General features: G+C 39.8%; 1 protein-coding gene across 1 annotated transcript in view; it reads left to right on the plus strand.

Annotated features, from left to right (window-relative positions):
- The first annotated feature begins 263 nt into the window (after positions 1-263).
- LOC127537274 (lactase/phlorizin hydrolase-like) overlaps positions 264-25,766 on the plus strand; it is a 28,509-nt gene continuing 3,006 nt past the window's right edge. Inside the window, exons 1-4 of the mRNA XM_051959429.1 lie at positions 264-357; positions 412-983; positions 1,601-2,005; positions 2,401-2,599. Of these exons, the coding sequence (XP_051815389.1) occupies positions 264-357; positions 412-983; positions 1,601-2,005; positions 2,401-2,599 (1,270 nt within the window). The remainder of the gene's footprint in view (positions 358-411; positions 984-1,600; positions 2,006-2,400; positions 2,600-25,766) is intronic.

The following is a 25,766-nucleotide window of genomic DNA, read 5'->3' on the forward strand; positions in this document are numbered from 1 at the left end:
ATGTAGCCTGTGACAGTTACAACAGACTTGATGAAGACCTCTACATGCTTAGAGCTCTGAGGGTGAAGTCATACAGATTCTCTTTGTCCTGGTCCAGGATCTTTCCTGATGGTACTCGTTCCTCTCTGAACCAGAAAGGTGTTGACTATTACAATCGCCTCATTAACGGCCTGTTAGCAAATAAAATCACTCCCATGGTGACAATTTACCATTGGGACCTCCCTCAAGCTTTGCAAGACCGTGGTGGCTGGGAGAATGTAGACATGATTGACATTTTCAATGACTATTGTGACTTCTGCTTTGTCACCTTTGGTGACAGAGTGAAACTGTGGATGACCATCAACCAGCCTCACTCAATTGCATGGCTAGGATATGGTCTTGGAACGATCCCACCAAAGATTAAGAATCCAGGAACTGCACCATACATAGTTGCACACAACCTGATCAAAGCTCATGCCAAGGCTTACCATACATATGATGACAAGTATCGCGCATCCCAAGGAGGTCTAGTATCCATTGCCCTCAATGCAGACTGGATTGAACCAAAAGATGCCAATGTTCTTCGTGATGTGGAATCTGCTGACCGCGCACTGCAGTTCCAACTGGGTTGGTTTGCACATCCCATTTTCAAGAATGGTGACTATCCTGATGCGATGAAGTGGCAAATTTCAGCCATAAGTGAACTCCAAGACCTCTCAGAGTCAAGACTACCTTCCTTCACTGAAGAGGAAAAGAACTACATCAAGGGAACTGCTGACATGTTCTGTATAAATCATTACACTACAAAGGTAGTAACATTTGCTACAGGTCACCTTACCAATCAGTCGTATGAACAAGACAGGGATGTGTTAGAAACAGAGGAACCTACTTCACCAGAAACGCCCTATGATCAACAACGAGCTGTGGCATGGGGCTTGAGAAGACTCCTCAACTGGATCAAGGAGGAGTATGGAAATCCACAGATTTATGTTACTGAGAATGGAGTGCCTTCACCATATCCTGTCACATTTGATGATATAGAGAGAGTATTTTATTACAAAACCTATGCTGATGAGGTTTTAAAGGGTAAGCTACATTATGTTCATTAAGTAGTACTCTACACTCTGCAGCTAAACTCTGGTTGACATGTCAACGAGTTATCTTAAATAATATACCCATTAGACATACACATGCATTTCCCCTCATTTTTTGACCATTGTGTGTAATTTCATATTATAATACACTGAGTAATATAGCTATATGTCCACAGAGGTCCATATTTATTGCTATTTAAATTATCTCTCTCCTATAATTCGCAGCTCAAAATCTTGATGGTGTAAACGTGAAAGGATACATGGCAACATCTCTCATGGATTCTTTTGACTGGTGGAATTCATACAACTTTTTGTTTGGCTTGCACCATGTTGACTTCAATAACCCAAACCGGCCGAGGACAGCCAAGTTCTCAGCTCTCTATTATTACCAGGTCATAAAGGACAATGGTTTCCCAGTAACAGAAGATGAGACGCCACTTTATGGAGATTTTCCGAACGATTTTGCCTGGAGCACTGCCAGTGCCGCTTTCCAGGTAGGCAATACCATCCCAAATCTGTTTCAACAGTGGCAGAAAGAACTTCAGATTGCTATGGCACATGGGAGTGGAGTAGAGTTGGGGTGGGGTGCAGAGGGTGTTGACCATGGCTGCTTTTTTAATGATGCTTTTCTTTCATTTCAGATTGAAGGTGGCTGGAGAGCTGATGGAAAGGGATTTAATATCTGGGATGAGTTTTCCCACACTCCTGGGAGAGTGGCCAATCATGATAATGGCGATGTTGCTTGCAATAGTTACAACAAGCTTGACGAAGATATCGAGGTGCTGAAGAAGTTGAAAGTGACCCACTATCGCTTTTCTGTATCCTGGCCCAGAGTGCTTCCTGACGGCACTAATAACAACATTAATGACGATGGACTCAATTACTACCACAGATTACTGGATGCTTTGGAAGCTGCAAATATTCAGCCCCAGGTAAACAGTGTTGTTTATATTATTTCAACTAATGCAGTGGACATTTAAAACATGCCTCATCAGAATGGGCCATTTGCATTCCCTTTAGTATTGCTACTGAAAGCTTTTTGAAATCACTGACAACACACTTATCTAAACTATTTAAAAATTGGCTACATTTGGTCAATTTAAACATTACCATTAAAGCTCAAATTAGCTGGTACCTCCTTAGGTAAAATCAGTATCATAGAGAGAAGAGGTTAATTCCAGACTACAGGTCATTTTCAACTACATGAACGTACAGGCTGTGAGGGCTCCTTTTCTTAGCAGCAGCTTCTTTGAGAAAAAATCAGCGATCTGTTAAGTGTATCAAAGTTATGACTGTAACATGCATTTTTCTCTCATCCTTTTATTAGCTGACACTGTACCACTGGGATCTTCCATTAGCGCTTCAAAGAATTGGAGGCTGGGAGAATGACATCATTGTCCAAAGATTCAGAGAATATGCAGATGTTTTATTCAGCAGACTTGGAAGTAAAGTAAAGATCTGGATCACCCTCAACGAACCCTGGATTGTAGCCCTCCTTGGATATGGATATGGCAACTTTGCTCCAGGTAACCAAGCAACTTTTTGTTCTTTTGATGCTCTCTGCTTTGAGTGATTTTAATCACCAACTGTGAAGAAAAGCTGAAAATATATCTGGCAGAACTAAACACAAATAGACGAAGTGAAGGCAAATCATGATTCAAATGACAACATTTTATGTTTATGTGACAAGATATTTTGAAATTGTTCAGTCTAAAAAATGTGATCTCTAACATTAGAAAAATCCAGCTACTTTCATTATGTCATATATTTCATTGGTGATTAATGCATTCAGTTAGGTAATTGAAGCTAGAAATTGCTGTAAACATGTATGAAAGAACAGGTTTTAACTTTTATATCATGCCTGAAACAACACAAACATAAGTTAAATGTGGTCTGTCCTAATTTCAAATGTTTCAGGCGTTCAGGGTAAGCACTACAACGTAGCTCACAACCTAATCAAGGCCCATGCTGAGGCCTGGCATCTCTACAATGACAAGTATCGAGCAACGCAAAATGGCATCATCTCCATTACTCTCAATTCTGATTGGGCTCAACCAAGGAACCCATATAAGCAGCAGGATGTGGATGCAGCCAAGCGCTACTTGGAGGTAATAAAAATAGATGTCAACAGCAGAACTGGGTCTGCCACTTTTCAATGTGTTCTTCCACCTTTACTGTTTACTTGCTGTTTTTAAGAGTCAGGATGTCAACTGGTTTTCGCTGAATTTGTCTTCAACTAATTACATAACAAACTTTTTTCTGCAGTTCTTCCTTGGCTGGTTTGCCCATCCCATCTTCAAAGGCGATTATCCTGAAATAATGAGAACAACCATTCGTGAAAGAAGCCTTGCTGCAGGCCTCCCTCAATCACGGTAAATGAAAAATAGTACAGAGTGTACCAGGACAATGGCTAGACATCTGAGGTTGAAGTCTTAACCAATAATAACCCTTTTATCATCTGGTTAAGTAAACTGAAGTTATTTCCTGGATAAGTTTTTAAAAAAAACAACTGTTTCTTAATTTAGGCTTCCAGAATTTACCCCTGAGGAAATCCAAAGGATCAATGGGACTCATGATTTCTTTGGCTTAAACCATTACACCAGTGTTCTTGCATTCCATATTGATGTAGGAAATGTACAGGACTATGATTCTGACAGGTAAGTTGGAATGAAAAAGGTAACATTTGATTCCTGTTTTTTTGTACTGCAAAATACCTGAGTAGAAGACGTGTTAGAATGTTTAGCTTCCTGTTTCAATAATACATTTGTGGATATGTACCTAGAAGTGTTTATTTTTGTACTGGACAGCAAAGATTCAATCCAGAGTTATAAGCGAAACTGATCCTGAGCTGTGCTATCCAATCCCATATTTAGGGCTACTGCAACAATGAGCGACCGCACTTGGCTTGAAACTGGTTCCGTCTGGCTGAGGATCACTCCATTTGGATTTAGGAAACTTCTCGAATATATTAAGGATGAGTATGGAAACCCACCAATCTATGTCACAGAGAATGGAGTCTCAGAAAAAGGAGCAGTGGACTTGAATGATGTCCACAGAAAGTACTACTACGATAACTACATTAACCAGGGCCTGAAAGGTACAGTAGTCAATGTAGAATGAAGAGTGGACAGATTAAGTGGAATTTTACTGCATAGATTCTTTTCATCCCTTGTATTTAAAATGAATGGCCAACAAAAAATAATTATCCAAATTCACTGAGCCAGTTTGAATGTTTTTGATTTATACTGTGAACTTGCAAGCTAAATGTATTCTTGTTGTCGTCTCAGCCCGTGTTCTGGATGGAGCCGATCTGAGAGGCTACACAGCCTGGTCGTTAATGGACAACTTTGAGTGGGCCGAGGGCTATGCAGAGCGATTTGGACTTTTCTTTGTGAACCGTTCAGACCCTGCTCTGCCTCGCATCCCTAAAATGTCAGCATCTTTCTATAGCTCCATCATCAACTGCAATGGCTTCAAAGATCCAGCTCTCGGACCCCATGAGTGTATGACCCCTGAAGGTAACATAATAACTCAGAGAACATTTATAAAACATATGCAATAGCTGTCATATTTAGAAAGCTTAACTTGCTCAAGGTTTAAATTCTGGGCAGGGCACTGTGCAGAACATGTACCAGTTTTGAACCGAGCCTGGCTTTAGTCTGTGTGTTCAATTTTCACCTAACAGGAGTAAATGATGACATTTTAGTTGACTCTTGTCCTGCTCTCACAACAGCTACACCTGCACCTACCAGTGAAGCTACACCTGCTGTCACACATGACGCTACAACACCCGCTGTCACACATGACGCTACAACACCTGCTGTCACACATGACGCTACAACACCTCCTGTCACACATGACAATACACCTACAACCACACCGCCCTCGATTCCAACTACAACAGAGGATCCTGTAAAGACAACCGTGCCTGGTTATCCTGTGGACAAAGTGGGCTTCTTGGGTCGGCAGCTTTCAGCTGGTGATGCTGAAGTGTCACTTTATGTCCTGTTTGGATTTCTCCTTGCAAGTCTCCTTGGGATCATAGGTGTTGTTTATGGGCTCATGATAACAAGAAAGAAGTTGAAGAGATCATCTCAGGAATTATTTAAGTTGGACAGAATGTGAGGAAAGCTTAGGAAGAAAGTCAAAACCAGCCAGCATTCTGTCAGTTTATTTTTTCATATTTAACGCAACAATGTAGAAGAGCTGCATTGTATAACATTGTGAGTCAAAAGGCCTCTACATTATTCAGAGCTCAAAATGTCCCAAAATGTGCTATCTAATTTATTATGAAGCTGGCTGGTGGAAATGTGGTTGTACATTATAATTTAATACATGTTTACTTAAAGCTAATGGTAATTCTAGCATGGCTTTAATATTTATAATTTAAGCATAATTTGATACAGGAACCTAACACACCTTAATTCATATTTATTTTTCAGTTGTTCCTCTGTTATGTGCTTTTACCTCTATGGCCAGAAATATGTGAAAAATGTCAAATAAAAGAATATAGAATTTAACATATTTTGAATTGCTATGAAACAAATTGAAGCTGTATCCCAATAAACTTGAAACCAAAAACGAACAGTTTGAAATTGAATTCTGTTGCACTAAAATTGTATTTCACTTTTCACGATTTTAACTTGAAATTCAGACTCACATTCTGTGCTTAGGAAATATCTGGATCCATAACATGATTCATGATGACTGTCACACCGTCTTTGTCAAAGTGATGTGACCAATCCTGCTTCAGCATTCAATAATATTTAAACACTCTTTTGTTTTGAGAAATGAACATTTTAATGATAGTGTTTTCACATTTGTCAGTGTAAATAAATGACCTCTGGATGGCGCCAGTAAATTATTTTCCAAGAAAACACCAACTATGACTGCGGTCATAACAACATGTTGCAGTTTCCCAGTTCCGATGCATTCATTTTTTTTGGTGAACTGTTTATTGATTTTTTTTTTTTTTACAGACAGCAATTAAGACAAATGACAAAAAAAGCATCGATAGGGTTATCATAATAAATTGCTGCCTTTGTAGTCTTTGTTTTCACCCCATCAACTCCCTTCCCCCCACACTACTCCCCGTTAGCATATTAAATTCACAAAATTGTTCAAATAGCAAAGCATGCACACAAAAAGAGCAGAAAAAAGAGCAAAACAAAACAAAGCAAAACAAATCTCACTCATAGATCATTCACTCACTCATTCTACCCGACACATTAATATTTAACTAACAAATACGATTAGGCTAAATATGTGTGCCAAATGGAGAAGGCATGTCAAGAAAACAATAAAGCATTTTGCGTGTTTAATTTGAGCTCCAGTCTCCTGAGTTTTTCATGTATACATTATACTCTTTTACTTTCATTTTGACAAAATCATCCCACTCTCACCTGCAAATATACCTACGTCTGGTCTCCAGGGTCACCTGCCTTCTCAACAGGATGTACATATTAATGCACGCTGGGTGTCATTATGGTCATTTTGATTAACTTGCAGGAAAGTTTGATGAGTTGCACATGGATGAAAGATTTCAGGTCTGCATTATAATCACTTGGATAAGATACAACACATACAGAGGAAGTGTAACTGTTACATTAGACTGAAATAACTGCATAAGCTATGTGCAGCAAAGAAAATATTACAGGCAGTGTGCAAAGTATCAAAATCGATTTTAATTCAAACATTAAAATGCAGTGGTACACTGTTTTAAAACAACAACAGAAAAGCAAAAGAAAAGGCAATATTCTGACACCTAGGATGCCAAAAAATATTTTTAAATAATAGAAACTTCTGATATCTAATCTCTGCAGTTCTTGAAAAAAATCTAATTCAGCCCAAAACCAGACCGCTTGATGGAAAAAAGATTTCTCAGGAACCACGACATTTTATACCATGATCTGCATGTCACGGTTTTAGCAGGCTGGACCTGAGCAGAGAGCCACACTACCAAGACTGGGTGGAAAGAGAATGCGCTTTATTATTTGGGGAGGTGGGCTATGGCGGAGGGTGAGAGGCGTCAGGATGCAGGAGCGGGGAAAGCGACTGGTGGAGTGGTGTTTGGGGCTGGAAACAGGCCGGGGGCTCCAGGAGAGGTCCGGGTGGAAAGGAGGATCCGAGTGAAGGGGGGGAAACCGGTTCCAAATGGTCTGGGGAGAGCCGGAGGGGAAGGAGGACCATAGATATATACAAACACTAGATGTCTCAAGACGGAGTCGGCGGTGTCGTCACTTGGCGGCCATCTTAGGACAGGGGACTGCTCTAGCGCACTGTACTGTAGTCAATGGTAAGGTGGAAGATTTCCTCACTTTAACACTCACAACTCGCTCAATTCTTGATTGATTTACAAACGGCTTAGTTTATTACAAACCTTATTAACGTAGCTATGATTCAGGCTCAATTCCGAAATCGCAGCTTTTCGTTTTGAAAAATGCGGCGTAGTTGTGTGTCTTTTCTGCCTGGCTACTCACATTGAAGATGGTGTTACTCACAATCTGATTTTCAATTATTAGGTTTTCCTGAGACCAACGTTTTTTGAGAACCTAATCTTTAGGTGAAATTACATTCTTTGTGGTTGTGGTTGTATTTATTTGCTTGTTAAGAGACTTTGATTGAGACCTTAGACTTATTGTTTGTATAAATCTATGCCTGGATTAGTTAGCCTGCAGCCGAAATGCATTATGGGTAATGTAGGCACCAGGTTCATGAAAAGAAAAGACAACATCTCTGTTTGTTGTGCATTGATTTTGGTTGAGCTTTGTTTTTATCTGTGCATTAGAAAGCTGATAGTAATAAAGAAGTGCAATGCTAAATAATAAAATTGCATTTACATCCATTTATGCTGAAAAAAAGATGTGTTCATTATTATATGAATTCAATGGTTTTAATTATTCTTATGCAAGCAGTAAAACAAGTACATCTCTGACGTTTATAACAAACCAAGCTGTTGTAAAATCGATTGAAAATTGAGCAATCTACAGTGATTTTAAAATCCATGCTCCATTGACTTTAATGTTATGAGTGATCGAGCAGCCCTGTCCCAAGATGGCCGCCATGTGGCGACGTTGCTCCCCATAGGCTGACAGCGCTCATGAGCCATCTAGTGTTTGTATATATCTATGAGGAGGACGGCGGGGATCCCGGACAGCTGGGTCTAGATGAGTAAAAGTGGGCGTGTCAGATGAAGCTTCGCTTCGAGGCTTGGGTCGCTTCTGAAAAAGTCACGTGACCGATGACAAACGAGGCCTCGGTTTGTGCAGATCATGTGATTGGTTCGTTGAACGCATAGATATATGTTGAACGTATCGCTGTCCCATAAAAACGTTTCGAATTCGAATCTCGAGCCACACTGTGGGTGTTGTTGGCGTTTGTGAAGAGAGGAGTGAGTGCGAGTTGTAGTTAGTATTATTCAGTAAGTATTATTAGTTAGTATTATTCGGTGTGAAATAGCAGTAGCTGGAGGAGTAGGAGAAGTGTAGGAAGAGCAGCAGTTTAGATTATTTCCCAACTGCAGTGCTTTGATGTGAGATATTATATATATTTTTCTTTTACATTGGTTTATGGGTTGTGTAAAATTATGGGTGTTTGTGTGTGTCAGTTTTACCATTTGTAAATGTAACTCCTGTATTTGGTGTCTGCACCTTCTGTCACCTTCTTCAGTCACATGGGAACTAGACACTACTTTGACATGTAACCGGGTTGGTATGTAAAGAAGCCACTGGGAGCCACAGTTCTACAGCAGGGCCTGCAAAGCATGTGTTAGTTTCTGTGTTACCTATTCTGAAAGATATGTGTAAGTGAAATATGTACAAAAGTTTTATTTATTATTAATAAAATGAGCTGTAAACTATACACCGGTGTTGGGTAATGATTAATTCATGTGATGGTGCATATATATATATATATATATATATATATATATATATATATATATATATATATATTGTAGTGAATTCTGTGGCAGGGGGATTCCCTGCGCTCTGATCCCTTGGGGCGGAGATTCTGTGATCAGCTGCGCTGATCGTAATTGTTCTCGGCTGATGAAGGGAAGACGCTACTAAAAGGAGGGCTGAGTGGCGGTGTAGGGAGGTACCAGACAAGGACTGGAAGTGCCAGAAAAGCCGGAGGCGGAGGTTTAGGAGGCGCCGCGCTGGAAAGTGTGGCTGAAGGCTGCGGTCTTCTCAGCTCGGTGCTGTTCGCCACCTTTAGGATGGCCGGCAGCGAAGACAGTTAGTTAGGGGAGCTGTTCCTGTGAGAGGAGGGGAGGCTGTGTGCCTCCTTTAGATAGAGAGCGGGGGGGATTAGACGTTGCCTCTGCCGGGCTAGTTCAGTGGTGAGCCAGGGGGAAAACAAGGACAGAATCTCCCACAGCAGAGCAGAGTGCTGCAATCCGACTCTACTCCAGCCTGCATCTGTTGTTGTGCAGCCACCGGTCCAGATGCCTCATCCAGACCCCATGGAGGGGTCTCGTTGGCCAGGGAAGGCTAAGTTTTAAAAACGCACCACTACACTTCCATCGACTGTCGTATTTTGTGTTTCTTTTAGCTATCTTTAACCATTTTGATGTTGGCCCATTCAGTTTAGTTCCACCAGGGTTATTTAAAGTTTAGGGCGGTCCTTTGGCTCCCTCTAGTGTTGGGTGGGTTCGACCTCGGTTTTAGTGGGTCTTAGTGTGCAGTGTGGTGGTTGTGTACAGTGTGTGTGTTTCTTTTATAAGGTCTTAGTGTGCAGTGTAGTGGTGTGGTGTCTGTGTGCCGTGTGTGTGTCTTTTATAAGGGTCTTGTGTGTTCACGGGGCTTGGGTGGGGCCACCCGGGCCAAGAATGATCCTGTGGGGATTTCTTTGAACTGTTGGTGCCAGCCATCATTTTATGTGTCCTCAATAAAGATTGTGTACTTGTATCTGTCTGCCCCTTGGTTATCCTTCTGGGTTTTACCTGACACCGGACCAGACCGGGTAAAAAAAAAAAAAAGGTGGTGGCAGCAAAAACTCACGCTACCGTAGCATATAGACTGCCATACTATAAAAAAAAAATTACTATATATATATATTGTGGTGACAGTGATTTTACAAGAAAACACTGTAAGAACATTCAAATTCCTGCCAGTTCCATGTTTGTTGGTTGTATCACAAATACTCTCTCACAGATGGAGCAAGGAAGAAAGAGGAAGTCCTCACCCGTGTGGGAGTATTTTGAGTTGACTACTCATAATAAGGTTTTTATGTGGGAAAACTCATAGTATATTGGATACCTGCCATATATTGAACTATAAGTCCTAATATGTATGATTTTATTAAAGGTGATGTGTTCCAAGGAGCTGGAGAAATATTGTCCAAAAAAAAGAAACCAACTAAATGCCAGCTCTGTGGAATAATTCTCATATTTTTGAATAATATCAAATAAAATGCTGTCCCTACTTTAGTTTTGCAATGGTACCACAAGCACAGTCACAAAACAAAAAGAAGCACAAGCACATTTTATTTATGTCGCCCTTATTACAATTAAAAGTATTTAAACACTTTACGGAAAACCAGAACCTGACCTCAATCAAGCAGTCAAACTACAGATCTCAAATCTCTCCCCATTTGTTTCCACTTTCCTCTCTATCTCTGCTGTCAGGAAAAACAGACACTATATTCCGTATATTATATGTTTATTGGCATTATCATTTAAACACAATTCAAAGCTTCACATAGCAAAGCCAGTGTGTCATTATAGGCACTCTGCCTGTTTTACTTTTATTTGTCCACTTGATGGCGCAGTAGAGCAAAAGAAGCACCATGACGCTTCGACCCATGAGTGAACCAACTGGATGGAAAGCCTCAGTGCTTCATGAAGCTTCATCTCGCCATCACTAGAGAAAACAACGTGAGTGAATGGCAAAAAACTCAACAGATTCTACAGGAGGCTAGAGAGCGAACTGAACTGTGCAGTCTTGTTCAACAATATGGCAGGGAGTGGAAGGATGAGCTGGTTCTTATTGCAGGTTGTGTAATCAGTAGAATGTCCATCAGCTGTTTGGGAGCCGTAGAGGTGGTTGATTGCCTGAGTGGAGTCAGCTGGGAAGCTGAACTCCACTCAGGCGCCGAGCTGCAGAGGGAGAGACAGGGCAGAGAAGCGGATGGGAGACAGAGAGAGACGGGGTAGAGGAGCGGACAGGAGACCGAAGAGACAGAGGGAGAGACAGGGGCAGAGGAGCAGACGGGAGACCGAAGGAAGAGACAGAAACCGAGGGACAGAGAGAGAGAGGAGAGCATGAGTGGGAGAGGAGCAGGAGAGGAAGAGAGGAACCAGATGGGAAAGGGGGTATTGGGGATGTCAGGTGGGAAGGATGGGGGTGAGGACGGAGCCCTGACACGGCAGGTAATTCATCAACTGCAAATGTTGAAGGATACAATCAGAAAGAGATTGTTTGAATTGCATGGTAAACATTTCAGTAAATGTGTCCAAAAAAAAAAAACACGGTAGAGTTAAACCTCAGTTTTTCAGAAAACATATAGGCCAAAAGCAGACCTTTTGAAATACTACACTGTGGACAGATTAATCAAAGATGGAGTTGTTTAGCCCCAGTAAGAGTAGATAAATTTGGTGTTAGACTGAAAGGGCAAGATTTTCAGACCAAATGTTCAACATGGTGGTGGAAATGCTCTGGTTGGGGCTGCTTTGCTGCCTCGGGGACTGTGCAGCTTGCATTCATTAATTCAACTTTAAGTTCAGCATCATATTAAAGATGCTTTATAATATTGTGATGCCATTTGTGTAGAAGGTTAAGTTGGGATGTCAACTTTGCAACAGGATGATGATGAACACAAGCAAATCCACTAATGGCTCAGAAAAAAAATGTCCTAAAAGTCAGTTGCCAAGCATTTAAAAAAAAAAAAAACATGAGAAAGGACTTGAAATATCAATCTGAAATATCACAGATATTATTTTAAAGAGCCATACTTTTTGATTCAAAACATTTTCAAGCAAATCATCATCAAAAACACAACACAAGCCTGTGATGAGGTGTGGCAAGATGGGCACACTGCATTAAAGAACAAACTGTGGGTTCTCCTGTATGTTCTGTGAAGTCAAAAGGAACATTTCAAAAAACAGGTTTTACATCTTTAAGTTCTTAAAGACATGTTTGGCAATGTATACTTGGATCATTAAACCAACAGGTGCCATAAGAGGCATGAATTACTGGCATTCAGTAGAAGATCAAGCTGGAGTTTAGAAAGATTTAATTCATCCATAACACAGTGAAAGTGAATCAAATTCTGAATAACAAAGGGCTGTTTTGTTAAAACGTACACACAACCATGATCATAAAACCTCATATGAATAGAAAACATTTCTCATATGGGGTCTCCCAACATGTTGACCCTTTTTGTGACATATTTTATTTCCGTTAAAGGCAAATTCAGGATCAACACAACTGCCACACAATTTCCCACTGTTCAAATGTACAACCATTTAAAAAAAAGTGTTTTATCAAGTTCTGATTGTGTTTGGAATTTTTTCTTTTATTTCTGCCCGACATGAAAGATGGACACATAAAAGAAACATTGATGCATCTTACTGTTGAATCTTTAATCTGGGAGACAGAACCTACATCTTTAGCTCTCAACCCAACTGACAGGCGTCTCCCTGTAGTAATATAGCAGTTATGACATGTTTTGCACAATACAGTGCAACATGCAGTTTCCCTACTCAAGCCAAAATGTCTGTTAAGTAAGAAAAGTCAATTGGGTACAGCTGGACAGTGACATGCATGTAAAACTGTTTTACTGATCTCTAATACCAATTTATTGCTGACTAAGGACATGATATAACTAGTCTTAATAGTGTTGTCAATAATTTAGTGAAGTGTTTCAGCATCAGATGAACATTAGGTAATATTTTAATAAGTGACAGAAAAGACAACGTATATTACACAAGAACTTGATGGTTACGTGACCTTACTTACTTTATGATTAAAATTTCAATCGTTTATCACCACTTAGACATTTAATCTCGGCCACCTAATAGACCTTTATCAAGACTGTTTCAGGTTCAATAACCATTAATCAAATCCACACGCATGGATCAGTCTCATCATCAAAAGTCATGGTGTTGCATGTTGAGCTTCACTGTCCAGGAGAGATCAGAGGCCAAATACCTGCAGAACTTAATTTGACAAATCCAATTGTTAAATATCCATGATGATCACAGATCTAAAATAGCACCGGATAGGGGTTTAGTATGACACCAAACATAACATGTTTTTCTCATATGGTTCCCGAGATAATGATAAAAGGTGTAAATATGAGAATAGACCTATAAATTGTAGACTTAGGCTACATGAAAGTACATTTATAACATAGCCAAAAATACAAGCATATACATTCAATAGCAAGAAAATCTAGGAAGTATATATGCTTAGAGTAAAAAGTCTCTCCCTGCCTTTATGGCTGTGGTCTGTGACAGAGAGAATGCAGGTGTTGATGTCTCGTGTGCTTCTCCACAGACACTTCAGGTTTGATGTGTTGTTCTTCCATACTCCTGACCAACCCGGTATCACAGACTGAGTTCAGATCATCACGCTGGTGATGCAGCATTTTTTTAATGTTCTGATTTAAGCTGTTTAGTTCATTCCTGCATCGCAAGATCTGTGAGTCAGGTAGGAAGATCAGAAGGCCAGAATGCCAGTCCTCTTCTGCAGAGGTTTTCCTCACAGTTGACACTTTATGAACCTTATCATATTCTGGTGGAGGTATGAGGCATCGTGTTGTCTTCAAGAGATCCATGAGTGGTCCTTTAGGAGTAAACAAATGATCAGCAGATGTTTCATTTGGATGTGAGGTTTGGATTAACTGTCCTCTGAAATGGTTTCTTACAAAATTCACACTTTGGTTATGTAAGAAAGGTCAATGGGTACAGCTGGACAGTGACATGCATGTAAAACTGTTTTACTGATCTCTGATACTGATTTATTGCTGATTAAGAACATGATATAACTAGTCTTAATAGTGTTGTCAATAATTTAGTGAAGTGTTTCAGTGTCAGGTGATTATCAGGTAATATTTTTAATAAGTGACAGAAAAGACTATATATATTACACAAGAACTTGATGGTTACGTGACTTTACTCACTTATGATTAAAATTTCAATCGTTTATCACCACTTAGGCATTTAATCTAGGCCACCTTATAGACCTTTATCAAGATTGTTTCCAGTTCAATAATCATTAAGCAAATCCACACACCTTGATCAGTCTCATCATCAAAAGTCACGAACTCTTATTTCATTGACCTCCAGTTCCCCAAATAAAGAAGGAGATGGTAGAACTGATGATAATTACACACAAACATTTATTAACTAATAAATAAACAATAAACAACAACAGACAGTGAATAAATGAATGAATAAATGCAGATAAACAAAATATTTAACCATGATCATCACTGGAAACAGTTGGTAAGAAAACGATCAACTTGGAACCACCCTGGAATTGGAAAATCAATTGTAATTTTTAAATTCAACTGTTTAGCAGAAGGAAAGAGATACTTGCGTAGCCTTTGTTGGAGGGGGAGGGAGGCTGCTGCTGGATATGAACCTCTGCGGAATCAGTTTATTCTTCAACCCAGAGACAACGATGTGGCATGTTTGCATTGCAAGAGTGTGTCCAAGTAAAAACACTAAAAGTCGAAGCTCACAGTTTAACAGACAATATTCGCTCTGTTGTATTATTGAAGGCAACATAACCCTCGTGTTGTCTTAACATCCTGTACACTCCTCTTGTCCTAAGGATCAAAAATGACCTGCCTCCACTGAGCCTCTAAAATAGAGCAGCTTAATTGAATTTTCGACAAAAAATCTATTTCACATGAAGAAACTCGTCATGCATCACACACTCTGTGAATGTCTGGGTTTTTTGCTCTTCAGAGGGCAGAAAGATTGTATTTAATCAGTGAAAATGTGTCACTTTTATCACATCACACATGTTACAACTGTTTTCGTTACCAAAGTAGAGGTTTACTGTCACTATTATTGCTGCTAAAGGTACTGTATAGGTGTAAAGATTATTTGTTTTGCAAGAGATAGTATTTGTATATCCTAAGAAAGTAGCAGAAATGTGCAGAAAGTAGCTTGAAATGCATTTTTGAAGGGAAACAACAGTGTACTGTACACTGTACAATGGAATGGAAAACTACAAAATTCAACTACAAAATACTAGTCTTCTCACATCTTTTAAATCATTGCTCCCACTACAAGGTACATAATCTACAACAATAATAAGAATAAAATGAAAAAAAAAAGATGCAAAATTAAAGAAGAACATGACTCTAATAATCTTATGTAGGACAGTATGCAAAAGTGTGTCCATAGACTTTACAGATGTGTTGGTCATATGTGCAGTGCACAGTATTTCTTCTTAGTCCTGGATGTGTGAAAAAAAAATCTGATCTGTGACCTGCTGGGTACCGAAAACTGAAAACTGCTCTCATGGTTTGAGCAAAGAGAGAACTGTTGGTTTTGCCATCTGCAGCACTTTTATAACCTCTAAAAACATTCCCCATTAGTAAATGGTGCTTTCAAGAAATTTTTTATTTGTCTGGAATTGATAAAACTTGAACTTTGTTGTGGTTTGTTGATGTGGAACCTGCACAAGAAAGCTTTAGTTTTTCTGAGATCAATCAACAGCACTCACAACCTCACTCACTCTCTCTCTCTCTCTCTCTCTCTCTCTCTCTCTCTCTCTGTGTGTGTGTGCATGTGCGTGTGCGTGTGTGTGTGTGTGTGTGTGCATATTTTGTCTGTGAACTTGGGTCATACGGGGTCGTGGATGGGCAATGATGTACCTGCATGCAGAAGTTCAAGTTTGTCTGAGATCAATCAGTAGCAAACATAATCTTAATTTCTCATTGTGTGTGTGTGTGTGTGTGTTTGCATGTGCATGTGTGCACATGTGTGTGTCTGTGTGTGTCTTTGTGGTTTTAGAAGTGCGTGTGATGTGGGTGTGTGTTTCAGTGTATTGGGATTGTGACTTCAAACAGTCGGGTCTAAAGCCTGAGGACCCTAAGATAATCTTTGCACACTGTTGATGTACAGCATTGATGAAAATATTAACAGACAATGTTTGACTTTTTCTAATGTTGGGGTCACTTTAGGAAAAGTTCTCAAATTTCAAGTTGAAAAAAGGTCATTTAGTGGGTATTCTATGCTATCAAACATAGTGTTCGGGTCATTTTTGACCCTATAAACAAAAACACGCATTTTAGAATAATTCCTTCTAGAGTCCATCTATAGAATAACACCTGGAGTTTTAGAGAGTAAACGGGTCCATTAAAGGAAACCTTCAGGATCTTCTCAAAAACTGAGGCGACGACGACGACGATGATGATGATGATGATGATGAAGCTGAACCCACATGTATGGTGCTGCACACAGCGAGTCTACAAGGTCACATGTGTTCACAACTGGAGCGATGAGTAAAAATCAAAGCTTAATGAAATGCTGGTAAATTTAATGAAAATGTCTTTAAACTCTGTTCAACCACCATCCAAACCCTAAATCTGGTTTACTTTATGGCCACTAACGACAAATGTCAAATTGTTACATTGTGAAATATCTGACTGACAAATTTCTGCCTTTATGTTTCAAATAGGATGTAAAGAATCAATTAAATGTGAAAAATGAGCAGTTATTTCTACATACCACCATCTAAAACCTAAAGCTGGTTCGCTTTACTATCAAAGATGACAAAAAAATGTCAATTTCTTTCATTTTAGAATCTCAGACTGTCAAATTCTGCACTTGTGCTTGAAAAATTACATAAAGACTTAACTGTTAAAAACAACCAATTTCTTCAAAAAAATGTCCAAATTTGATGTAGTTCTTGACTTTTATGAGGACAGCGAGGAGGCATCTGGATCCATTCACAAGCAAATAGCAAATAAACTAAAAGAGAATGGCCTCCAACTTGATATGATCTCTGCATACACAGCTGATAACGCTAGTGTTAACTATGGCAAGTACAATTCTGTTTATCAGAAGTTGAAAGCAGATAATGCCAAGATTGTCAAGGCCAACTGCATGGCTCACATAGTGCATAACTGTGCAAAGTATGCTGGAGACAGACTGGACATAGACATTGAAAGTGTAGTGAACGAGATTTTCAGTCATTTTTCTTCATCATCCAAGTGCACTGAGGAGCTGAAAAAAATCTTTGCATTTGTTGAAGAAGAATACCATGCCTTACTGAATCATGTGTCCACAAGATGGCTCAGTATATGGCCAGCTGTCACAAGGCTGCATAACTGCTGGCCTGCTGTGAAGACATACTTCTTATCTCTTGGAGGAGAGCAATGCCCAAAGGTGCTGTGGAAGCTGTTTAAGAAGGATCAAGACAGTGAGGGGCAACCAGTTGAGTTGCAGGCATATCTATCCTTCCTCCACAATGCACTGAAGATATTCCATGATGTTACCCTGCAGTTGGAAAGTGATGACAGGACAGTCTGTGAGCTCTATGACATCATGTCCACACTTCAGAGAAAGCTCCAGCAGAGACAGGCGGACTCCTTCTTTGGAACAGAGACCAATGCACTTCTCCAGCATTTTCCAGACAGTAAAGCAACAGCAATCAAGGAGGATTTTTGCTCCTTCTATGATGCTGCACTCAGCTACCTACAAAAATGGTATGACTTCTCAGACAGCAATTTTCACAAGCATGTGGCAGTCTTGGAACTGAAGAGGGAGTTCACATTTTCCCACCTCTGTGATGCAGTGAATGTCCTTCAAATACAGGATGAACTTGACATGGATGAACTATATGAGGAGTACTGTGTAACACTGCCACGCCAGCAGGAGATTGCTAAAGGAACAGTCCCTGTTGTGGAGAAATGGTCATTATTGCTCAAGGACACAAAGACACCAAATCTGACTGCACTTGGATCCTTTCTCTTCAGCATCCCTGTCACCAATGCATTTGTGGAAAGAGTGTTCTCCTTGATGACTGCAGCATGGAATGACCAAAGGAACCGGTGCTCTGTGGAGCTCATCAAGAGCGAAATTCAAGTAAAGAGCAACTTTGCCTATTGTTGCACAGAATTCTACAGCTATGCAGTGAAAGAGAAGACCTTACTGGAGGCTGTAAAGTCAAACAAAAAGTATAAATTCAAGAAGAACTAAGGTGAGAGTCATATATTTATGTATTTAAATGGTCAAATAAGCATGTTTTATTGTGTATGTATCTAATAATGCTAATATTTGTTGGCTGTTCTTCCTTCTGTGTTTCAGAAATGTGCCCTCGAGCCTCTCCACAGTGCTGCAAGAAGCTGACCTACTGAGAGAAAAGACACAGACTTTTTCTTCTACCTTTAACATTATAGTTAAACATGGCTATGCCCAAGCATGAGATTTTATGTTGATATATATATATATATATATTTTTTTTTTAATTTTTTTTTTTTAAATTTTATTTAAGCCAAGATTTTCACACAGTGCCCTAGTTGAATTCTGTCAGTATGGGGTATGTTGGAAGAGCATATAGGCCTGTTGGTTATTGGCCTGTATACTTGAAAGGCTTTATGTTCGGCCTTTTGAGTGCTTTTATAAGATGGATTATTAATGATATTGTGTCAATATATGTTTTACTTAAGTAAGTAAAACACATTTGTTACTTAATTCTGTGTGATGTTTCCTGAAAATATATAGGCTATATATTAAATATTTTGTTTTACTGGTCTTGTGGTCTAAATTGTGAAGTGTATGGTCAGGGTTTACAGATGGTTGCATCCATCCCGCCTTGTCCCTCCAAAACATGCCAGGTGTCCCACTTTTTGTCTTTTTGGAGGTGGTCACCCTACCCACACCTCCTGTTACTATTGTACACCAGCGTCAAACAACCCATGCTTTTCTACGGTTCTTCCTGCTACTTCAACATGCTGTCCGTCTCCAACAGCAATAGACCCACTAAGATTATGGCTCGGTCAGTGAGCAGGGACCCGGACCATCCCCTCCACACTCACTTCTCTATTTATCATTCTATCTATCTTTCTGTTTGTCTGTCTGCCTGTCTATCTTATGTTTTCTGACTTTTGTTTCTGATCTTTTTACTGTTCTGTTTTTCTTTTAATAATTGTGCCTTTGTTTTTTGACTTCTGTTTTTGATCTTTTTACTTTTCTGACTTTTTTAATTTCATTTCATAAATGTTTTCTTTTGTTTTTCTTTTAATAATTATTTTCATCTTCTGTCTTAATGTCTTTGTAAAGCACTTTGAATCGCCTTGTTGTTGAAATGTGCTGTATAAATAAATTTGCCTTACCTTGCCTATCTGTCTATCTGTTTGTCTGTCCAAAAAAATCCCTAAAAATTTTTAAAAAAACCCTCAAAAATATTTCTTCATGTTCCTGCATATTCTCCATGTTACCTCAGTGTAATGGTGAAGCAACGGTAATGTCTTTAAACATTACCGTGTTTAAAGACATTAAACACGGTGTCACACTCCTCCGGTGCCAGTGCTGATTCAGCCGATTAGGAGCAGCTGGGGAGAGAGGCAGCTGAAGGCAATGATCAGTCAATCAGCTCAGCATAAAGCCTGGCGCGTCCCTCTCTATTATGCTGCGTCATTGCTTCAGAACTATCACCTGCTTGCCACATACCAGCCACGACCCTCCTTCATCCTGTTCCTGCCAGAGGCTCGCTACACCCTGGATGTCATCTGCTACTATCCGCCGTGGGCGCCGGCTCTCTGGCTTTATGGACTACTTCGCCCGTTCACTACTCCTCCTTGGCTCTGTAACCTCTGGCATCGATTCCTAGTCTGTCTGCCTCGCCATTCACACCACCTACGCCACCACTGGATCACCTGCTCTGATTTCACTCTGTCTTCCGACCCCCTTGGACAATTGTGAGTCGCCTCTCCCCGTTTGTAGTTTAGTTAATCCATGCATCACGGTCTCGTACTGTCGCCTTTAGTTAACTTTAGTTTCGTTTACTCCTTCTTCCAGTTAATTTCCCTACACCTCCCTTATGGAGTGCTTCTTTGTTTGGTTATTTGTTTAATAAATTCCTATTCTCCTCATCCTGCCAGTCTGTACCTGCTGCATGGGTTCCCACCACCCTCGATCATGACACACGGTAATGAAGCAGCTTTAAACCTAAAGCTGGTTGACGTCAAGGACGACGCTTGAAAAGTTATGAAAAGAATAAAGTATTAAAAGTGACTGCTAGCTTCATTGTTGGGTTATGCAATATTCAAATTTGATGGAAGACTTCCTGCCTGGTTCCTGTCTCAAAGACCAGGAACCCCAGGGAGCCTAACCACTTCAGACCTGTGGCCCTCACTTCTCATCTGATGAAGACCATGGAGAGGATTGTCCTCAGGAACCTTCGTCCCCAGGTGAGCCCACATCTGGATCCACTGCAGTTCGCTTACCAACCAAACATTGGAGTGGATGATTCAGTCATCTGTCTACCTGCTGCACAGATCGCTGACTCACCTGGAGAACACCGGCAGCACTGTGAGGGTCATGTTCTTTGACTTGTCCAGTGCTTTCAACACAATCCATCCTTCTCTGCTCAGAGTGAAGCTTGAAGGAGCGGGAGTAGACTGGCTGCATGGACCATCGACTAACTTACCAACAGACCACAGTACGTGAGGCTTCAGGACTGCGAGTCTGTTGTGGTCGTCTGCAGCATGGGGGCCCCCACAGGGGACGGTCTGTCACCCTTTTTCTTCACCCTGTACACATCGGACTTCTACAACTCCACTAGCTGTCACCTCCAGAAGTTCTACTTTTCATTCTTGTATATATTATAATTATCTTTTCTGTATATTGCTGCTGTAACATGGGAAACTTCCCCTCACATGGGGAGTAATAAAGGATTATCTTATCACAAATGCCAAGAAAGTCAACAATTCTTGTATTTTACAACCTAGGACTTTCAAACCTTCTGTTTAAAACAAAAAAACAATTAAGCATTAAAAATGACCAAATCTTTGCTTCATTTAGTCATTAATGAAGTTCATTAATGTCCAAATGTGCTGATAAAGTCTTTAAACTTCCTAAAACCACCATGCAAACCCTAAATCTGGGTCACTGTATGATCAAAGGTAACAAAAAAATGTCATTCTTACATTTTATAATCTCTGATTTCCATAAATTCTGCACCTAATCTTGGGAAAAACGGTCTCAGGAATCAAGTAACAGGTAAAGCTGAACAATTATTTGCTTCATTTAGTCAAAGAAATGTCCAAATTTGATGGAGGTGTTCTTAAACTTTTTGAAACCACCGTCTAAAACCTGAAACTGGTTCACCTTCCCATCAAATAAGACAAGTCAGCAAATTCTTGCATTTTACAATCTGGGACAATTAAACATTCTGTGTTGTGCTTCAAAAATTCTGTAAAGAATCAGGTGTTAAAAATGAACAAATCTTTGATTCATTTAGTCATAAAATGTCCAAATGTGCTGATAATGCCTTTAAACTTTGCTGAATCACCATCTAAAACCTATATCCGGTTCACTGTACTGTAAAAGATGACAAAAACTGTCAAATTCTTACATTCTAGAATCTTTTGTCATAAATTCTGGACTTAAGCTACAAAAGTTGTTGGAAGATTCTATTAATAGCTAAAAATGAACAGTTATTTTCTTCATTTTGGAAAGAAAATGTCAAAATCTGATGGCAATCTCTTTAAAGTTTGTTAAACCACCATGTAAAACCTGAAACTGGTTCACTTTTTTTGTCTCAAATGGCAAAAAAGGGAATAAATTCTCACATTTAAGAATCAACATTATGCACCTATGCTTGAAAATGAATGTTAAATTGTTAAAAATGACCAATGAACTGCTTCCTTTTATAAGATGCAATTTTCAATCAAAATAGCTTTGTTTTTTGTAAATCTAGTCTGTTACTCACTTGATGTAACACATAGGAAATCAAAGTCCTAGTTTAAAGTTGAGCCATATGTTTCTTCATTCCATCATAAAAGAACTCAGTTTTCACCTCAGCTTTAATGACGTCATCATGAAAGAGTCTGTTTCTAAAATCTTTTTTTTCTGAGCTCGAGCTCTTTCTTTGCATTCCAGTGACTTTCTTCATATGGAATGTTTTGCAGCCAAATTCAAATCAGCACCTAGCCAATCATGAATGTGCTCCTCCCAAGGGGTGGTGTTGAGCTTCATTGTCCAGGAGAGGTCAGAGGCCAAATACCTGCAGAACTTAATTTGACAAATCCAATTGTTAAATATCAGCCATGACGACATCGTGTTGGTGCGCACGAAACCGAAACAAAAACTGACGTGACAGTTTCACGAATCCCCGTGAGACCGTGTTGTAAATATCCATGATGATCACAGATCTAAAATAACATCGGATAGGGGTTTAGTATGACACCAAACATAACATGTTTTTCTCATATGGTTCCCGAGATAATGATAAAAGGTGTAATTTTGACAATAAACCTACAAATTGTAGACTTTAAGCTCCATGAAAGTACATTTATAACATAGCCAAAAATACAAGCATATACATTCAATAGCAAGAAAAAGAAAATCTAGGAAGTATATATGCTTAGAGTAAAAAGTCTCTCCCTGCCTTTATGGCCGTGGTCTGTGACAGAGAGAATGCAGGTGTTGATGTCTCGTGTGCTTCTCCACAGACACTTCAGGTTTGATGTGTTGTTCTTCCATACTCCTGACCAACCCGGTATCACAGACTGAGTTCAGATCATCACGCTGGTGATGCAGCATTTTTTTAATGTTCTGATTTAAGCTGTTTAGTTCATTCCTGCATCGCAAGATCTGTGAGTCAGGTAGGAAGATCAGAAGGCCAGAATGCCAGTCCTCTTCTGCAGAGGTTTTCCTCACAGTTGACACTTTATGAACCTTATCATATTCTGGTGGAGGTATGAGGCATCGTGTTGTCTTCAAGAGATCCATGAGTGGTCCTTTAGGAGTAAACAAATGATCAGCAGATGTTTCATTTGGATGTGAGGTTTGGATTAACTGTCCTCTGAAATGGTTTCTTACCAAATTTACAGCTTTGGTTATGTAAGAAAGATATATTGCGCACAGCTGGACAGTGACATGCATGTAAAACTGTTTTACTGATCTCTGATATCGATTTATTGCTGACTAAGAACATGATATAACTAGTCTTAATAGTGTTGTCAATAATGTAGAGAAGGGTGTCAGCATCAGGTGATTATTAGGTAATATTTTAATAAGTGACAGAAAAGACTATATATATTACACAAGAACTTGATGGTTATATGACAGTAATTAAAGGGCTGATAATTACAACCTACATTTCATTTGCATTTAACCTTTAAAATTAGTGACAAATTGTAAATTCTGACACCATAAATTAGTCATGTCATGAATTTTGTCCATCTCTGGCCAGTTTAACTCACCTTTGTCATGAAATTGCTGATGACAGAGGTGGTGAATGTTCTTGGTGAGACGGAGGATATTTTGTGGAGAACTGGGAGCACCTGCAGGCACATCACGCCAAACATCTTCAAACTCATTACGACTCATTGTCATCCATGAGTGTGCCAATGCTGCAAACTGCTGAAAGGCAAACTCTGCATACTGCTGAAACATCAGTACCAGCTCCTTGCTCTCCCAGCCTCCATACCTTGATCTCAGAGAGTCTGGTACAGTGGATCCACGAAGGATGACCAGAGGCTCAAGTCCCACCTGGTGCAGCTGCTTCATCAGGGTCTGATAGCAGTTCACCACAGCCTGCTGGGGCTGGCTGGGGAGGCCTGAAGGAAGGAGCTGAGCCCATGACAGCGGTACCTTGAAGTGAGTCATGCCTTGGCTCAGGAGAGATGATAAAAATACTTCTTAGTACTAGGATGTATGGGATGACTGCATTCATCTATCCATTATTTATACACCACTTAATCCTCATTAGGGTCGTGAGGGGGCTGCAGTCCATCTCAGCTGACTTAGGGTGAAGGCAGGGGACACCCTGGACAGGTCGCCAGTCTGTCGCACGGCTACATACAGAGACAAACAATCACACTCTCATTCACCTGTGGGCAATTTAGAATAATCAACTGACCTCAGCATGTTTTTGTACTGTGGGAAAAAGCTGAAGAAAATCCATGCATGCACAGGGAGAACATGCAAACTCAATGCAGGAAGGCCAGGGCGCGACCCTGGGATTTTTGAGCTGCAAGTCAAAAGTGCGAACCACCACGGCAGCAGTGCAGCCAGGGATGACTGCAGTCAAAGGGATTATACACAAATAACCTGAGCCTTTGACCACTTGGTTTGTAAGAGGCCCTGCAAGAAGCATGAAGTCCTCCTGCCCATTCACCCCACTGTTCTGACAAACATACAGACAGAAAATGTACAGACACACAAAACACAGGAGCGTCCTCATGGTGCCTTGAATTGAGATTGAATGATTGCCAAGCTGTTTAACAGTATTCTGTTTTCTTCTTATTGTATTGTTACATCATTAAGACTGATATCACATCTAAATAGTGCTGCAATAAAACACTGCCACTTACACATATTAGAGTGTTTTATTGCAGCTCTGTGATATCCTCAGAAAGACTCTGGACTCACCCAAGTTATAACTGCATCCCCATCTTGACTTCACGTTTGAAGACCAGGACATGTGCAGTTGCAATATGCTTTAAACATGTCTGTTCTTTAAGTATTGGGAGAGAGAATATAGCAGATATATAGATTTGAACTCCATGTGGGTAATACATCTTAGTAATGTTGGTAAGCTAAAAGCAGTGACACTTTGTCACAAATTTTATTTTTATTTTCTTGAAATCAGAGCTTCTGATTTGCTTCTACTTTTCAACAATGTCAATTAAAATGTGTTAGAATGAGTCACAGTTGAATTTCTCTTTCCAGCTTTATTTACCACCTATATTTTTTATGGTTTGACCAACTCAAGTACGTGATGGCAATCATAGAGTCCATCATGAACTGTTGCACTGAGTACACAATCAATATGAATTCAGTGTAGCGACTGAAGTATGTCAAATGAAAAAGACCCTAAAATCACTGAAATGATCACATCTTGATTAATCTTGTTTTTCTCTCATGAACAAAACTGTGGAAAAAAATCATAACATTTTAAATGCTTTAATACATTTGTGTTGCAGTCACATGGGACAAAAATAGACTTTTCACTGGTGCCTCCCAACGACATGTGATGTGGAATCCACACAGACAGTTATTTGCCAGTGATAACCCAAAATAACCAAAGTTTGTTTCAACACACAACAAAATATATTTCATGCATAATTAAGGTCCACACTGTTGATCTTAACTGACACCTGCTGTGTAAAGCTTTATTTGTTAATCCTTTCTAACCAAACACACAAATGTAACAAACAACTAGCTGAAAATCTGTCCTTGGATGTCCTCTTGCAATGTGCATCAGTTAATTTTTCAACCTTGATACAGATTTTTACTACATTTCATAATGTCACCTGCCTTTTGTCTGACTCTTTATCAGAGGAACTTAGACAGCCTTGTCAAAGGCATCATAAAGCATCTCAGCAGAAGCAGGAGACAGTTATGAAACTCTGGTCAGACTAAAAGTTCAAGGTCATGAACAAGATGACTATAAAAGGTGATCCATGCAGAGACTCATTCAATGGACAACATGTCTCTCTTGAGGAAGATTCTTCCTCTGTGCCTGATAGCTGTATATGGCTGCTTGAGTGAGAAAC

This window comes from Acanthochromis polyacanthus, chromosome 14 (genome assembly GCF_021347895.1).
Source record: "Acanthochromis polyacanthus isolate Apoly-LR-REF ecotype Palm Island chromosome 14, KAUST_Apoly_ChrSc, whole genome shotgun sequence".
Taxonomy (NCBI): domain Eukaryota; kingdom Metazoa; phylum Chordata; class Actinopteri; family Pomacentridae; genus Acanthochromis; species Acanthochromis polyacanthus.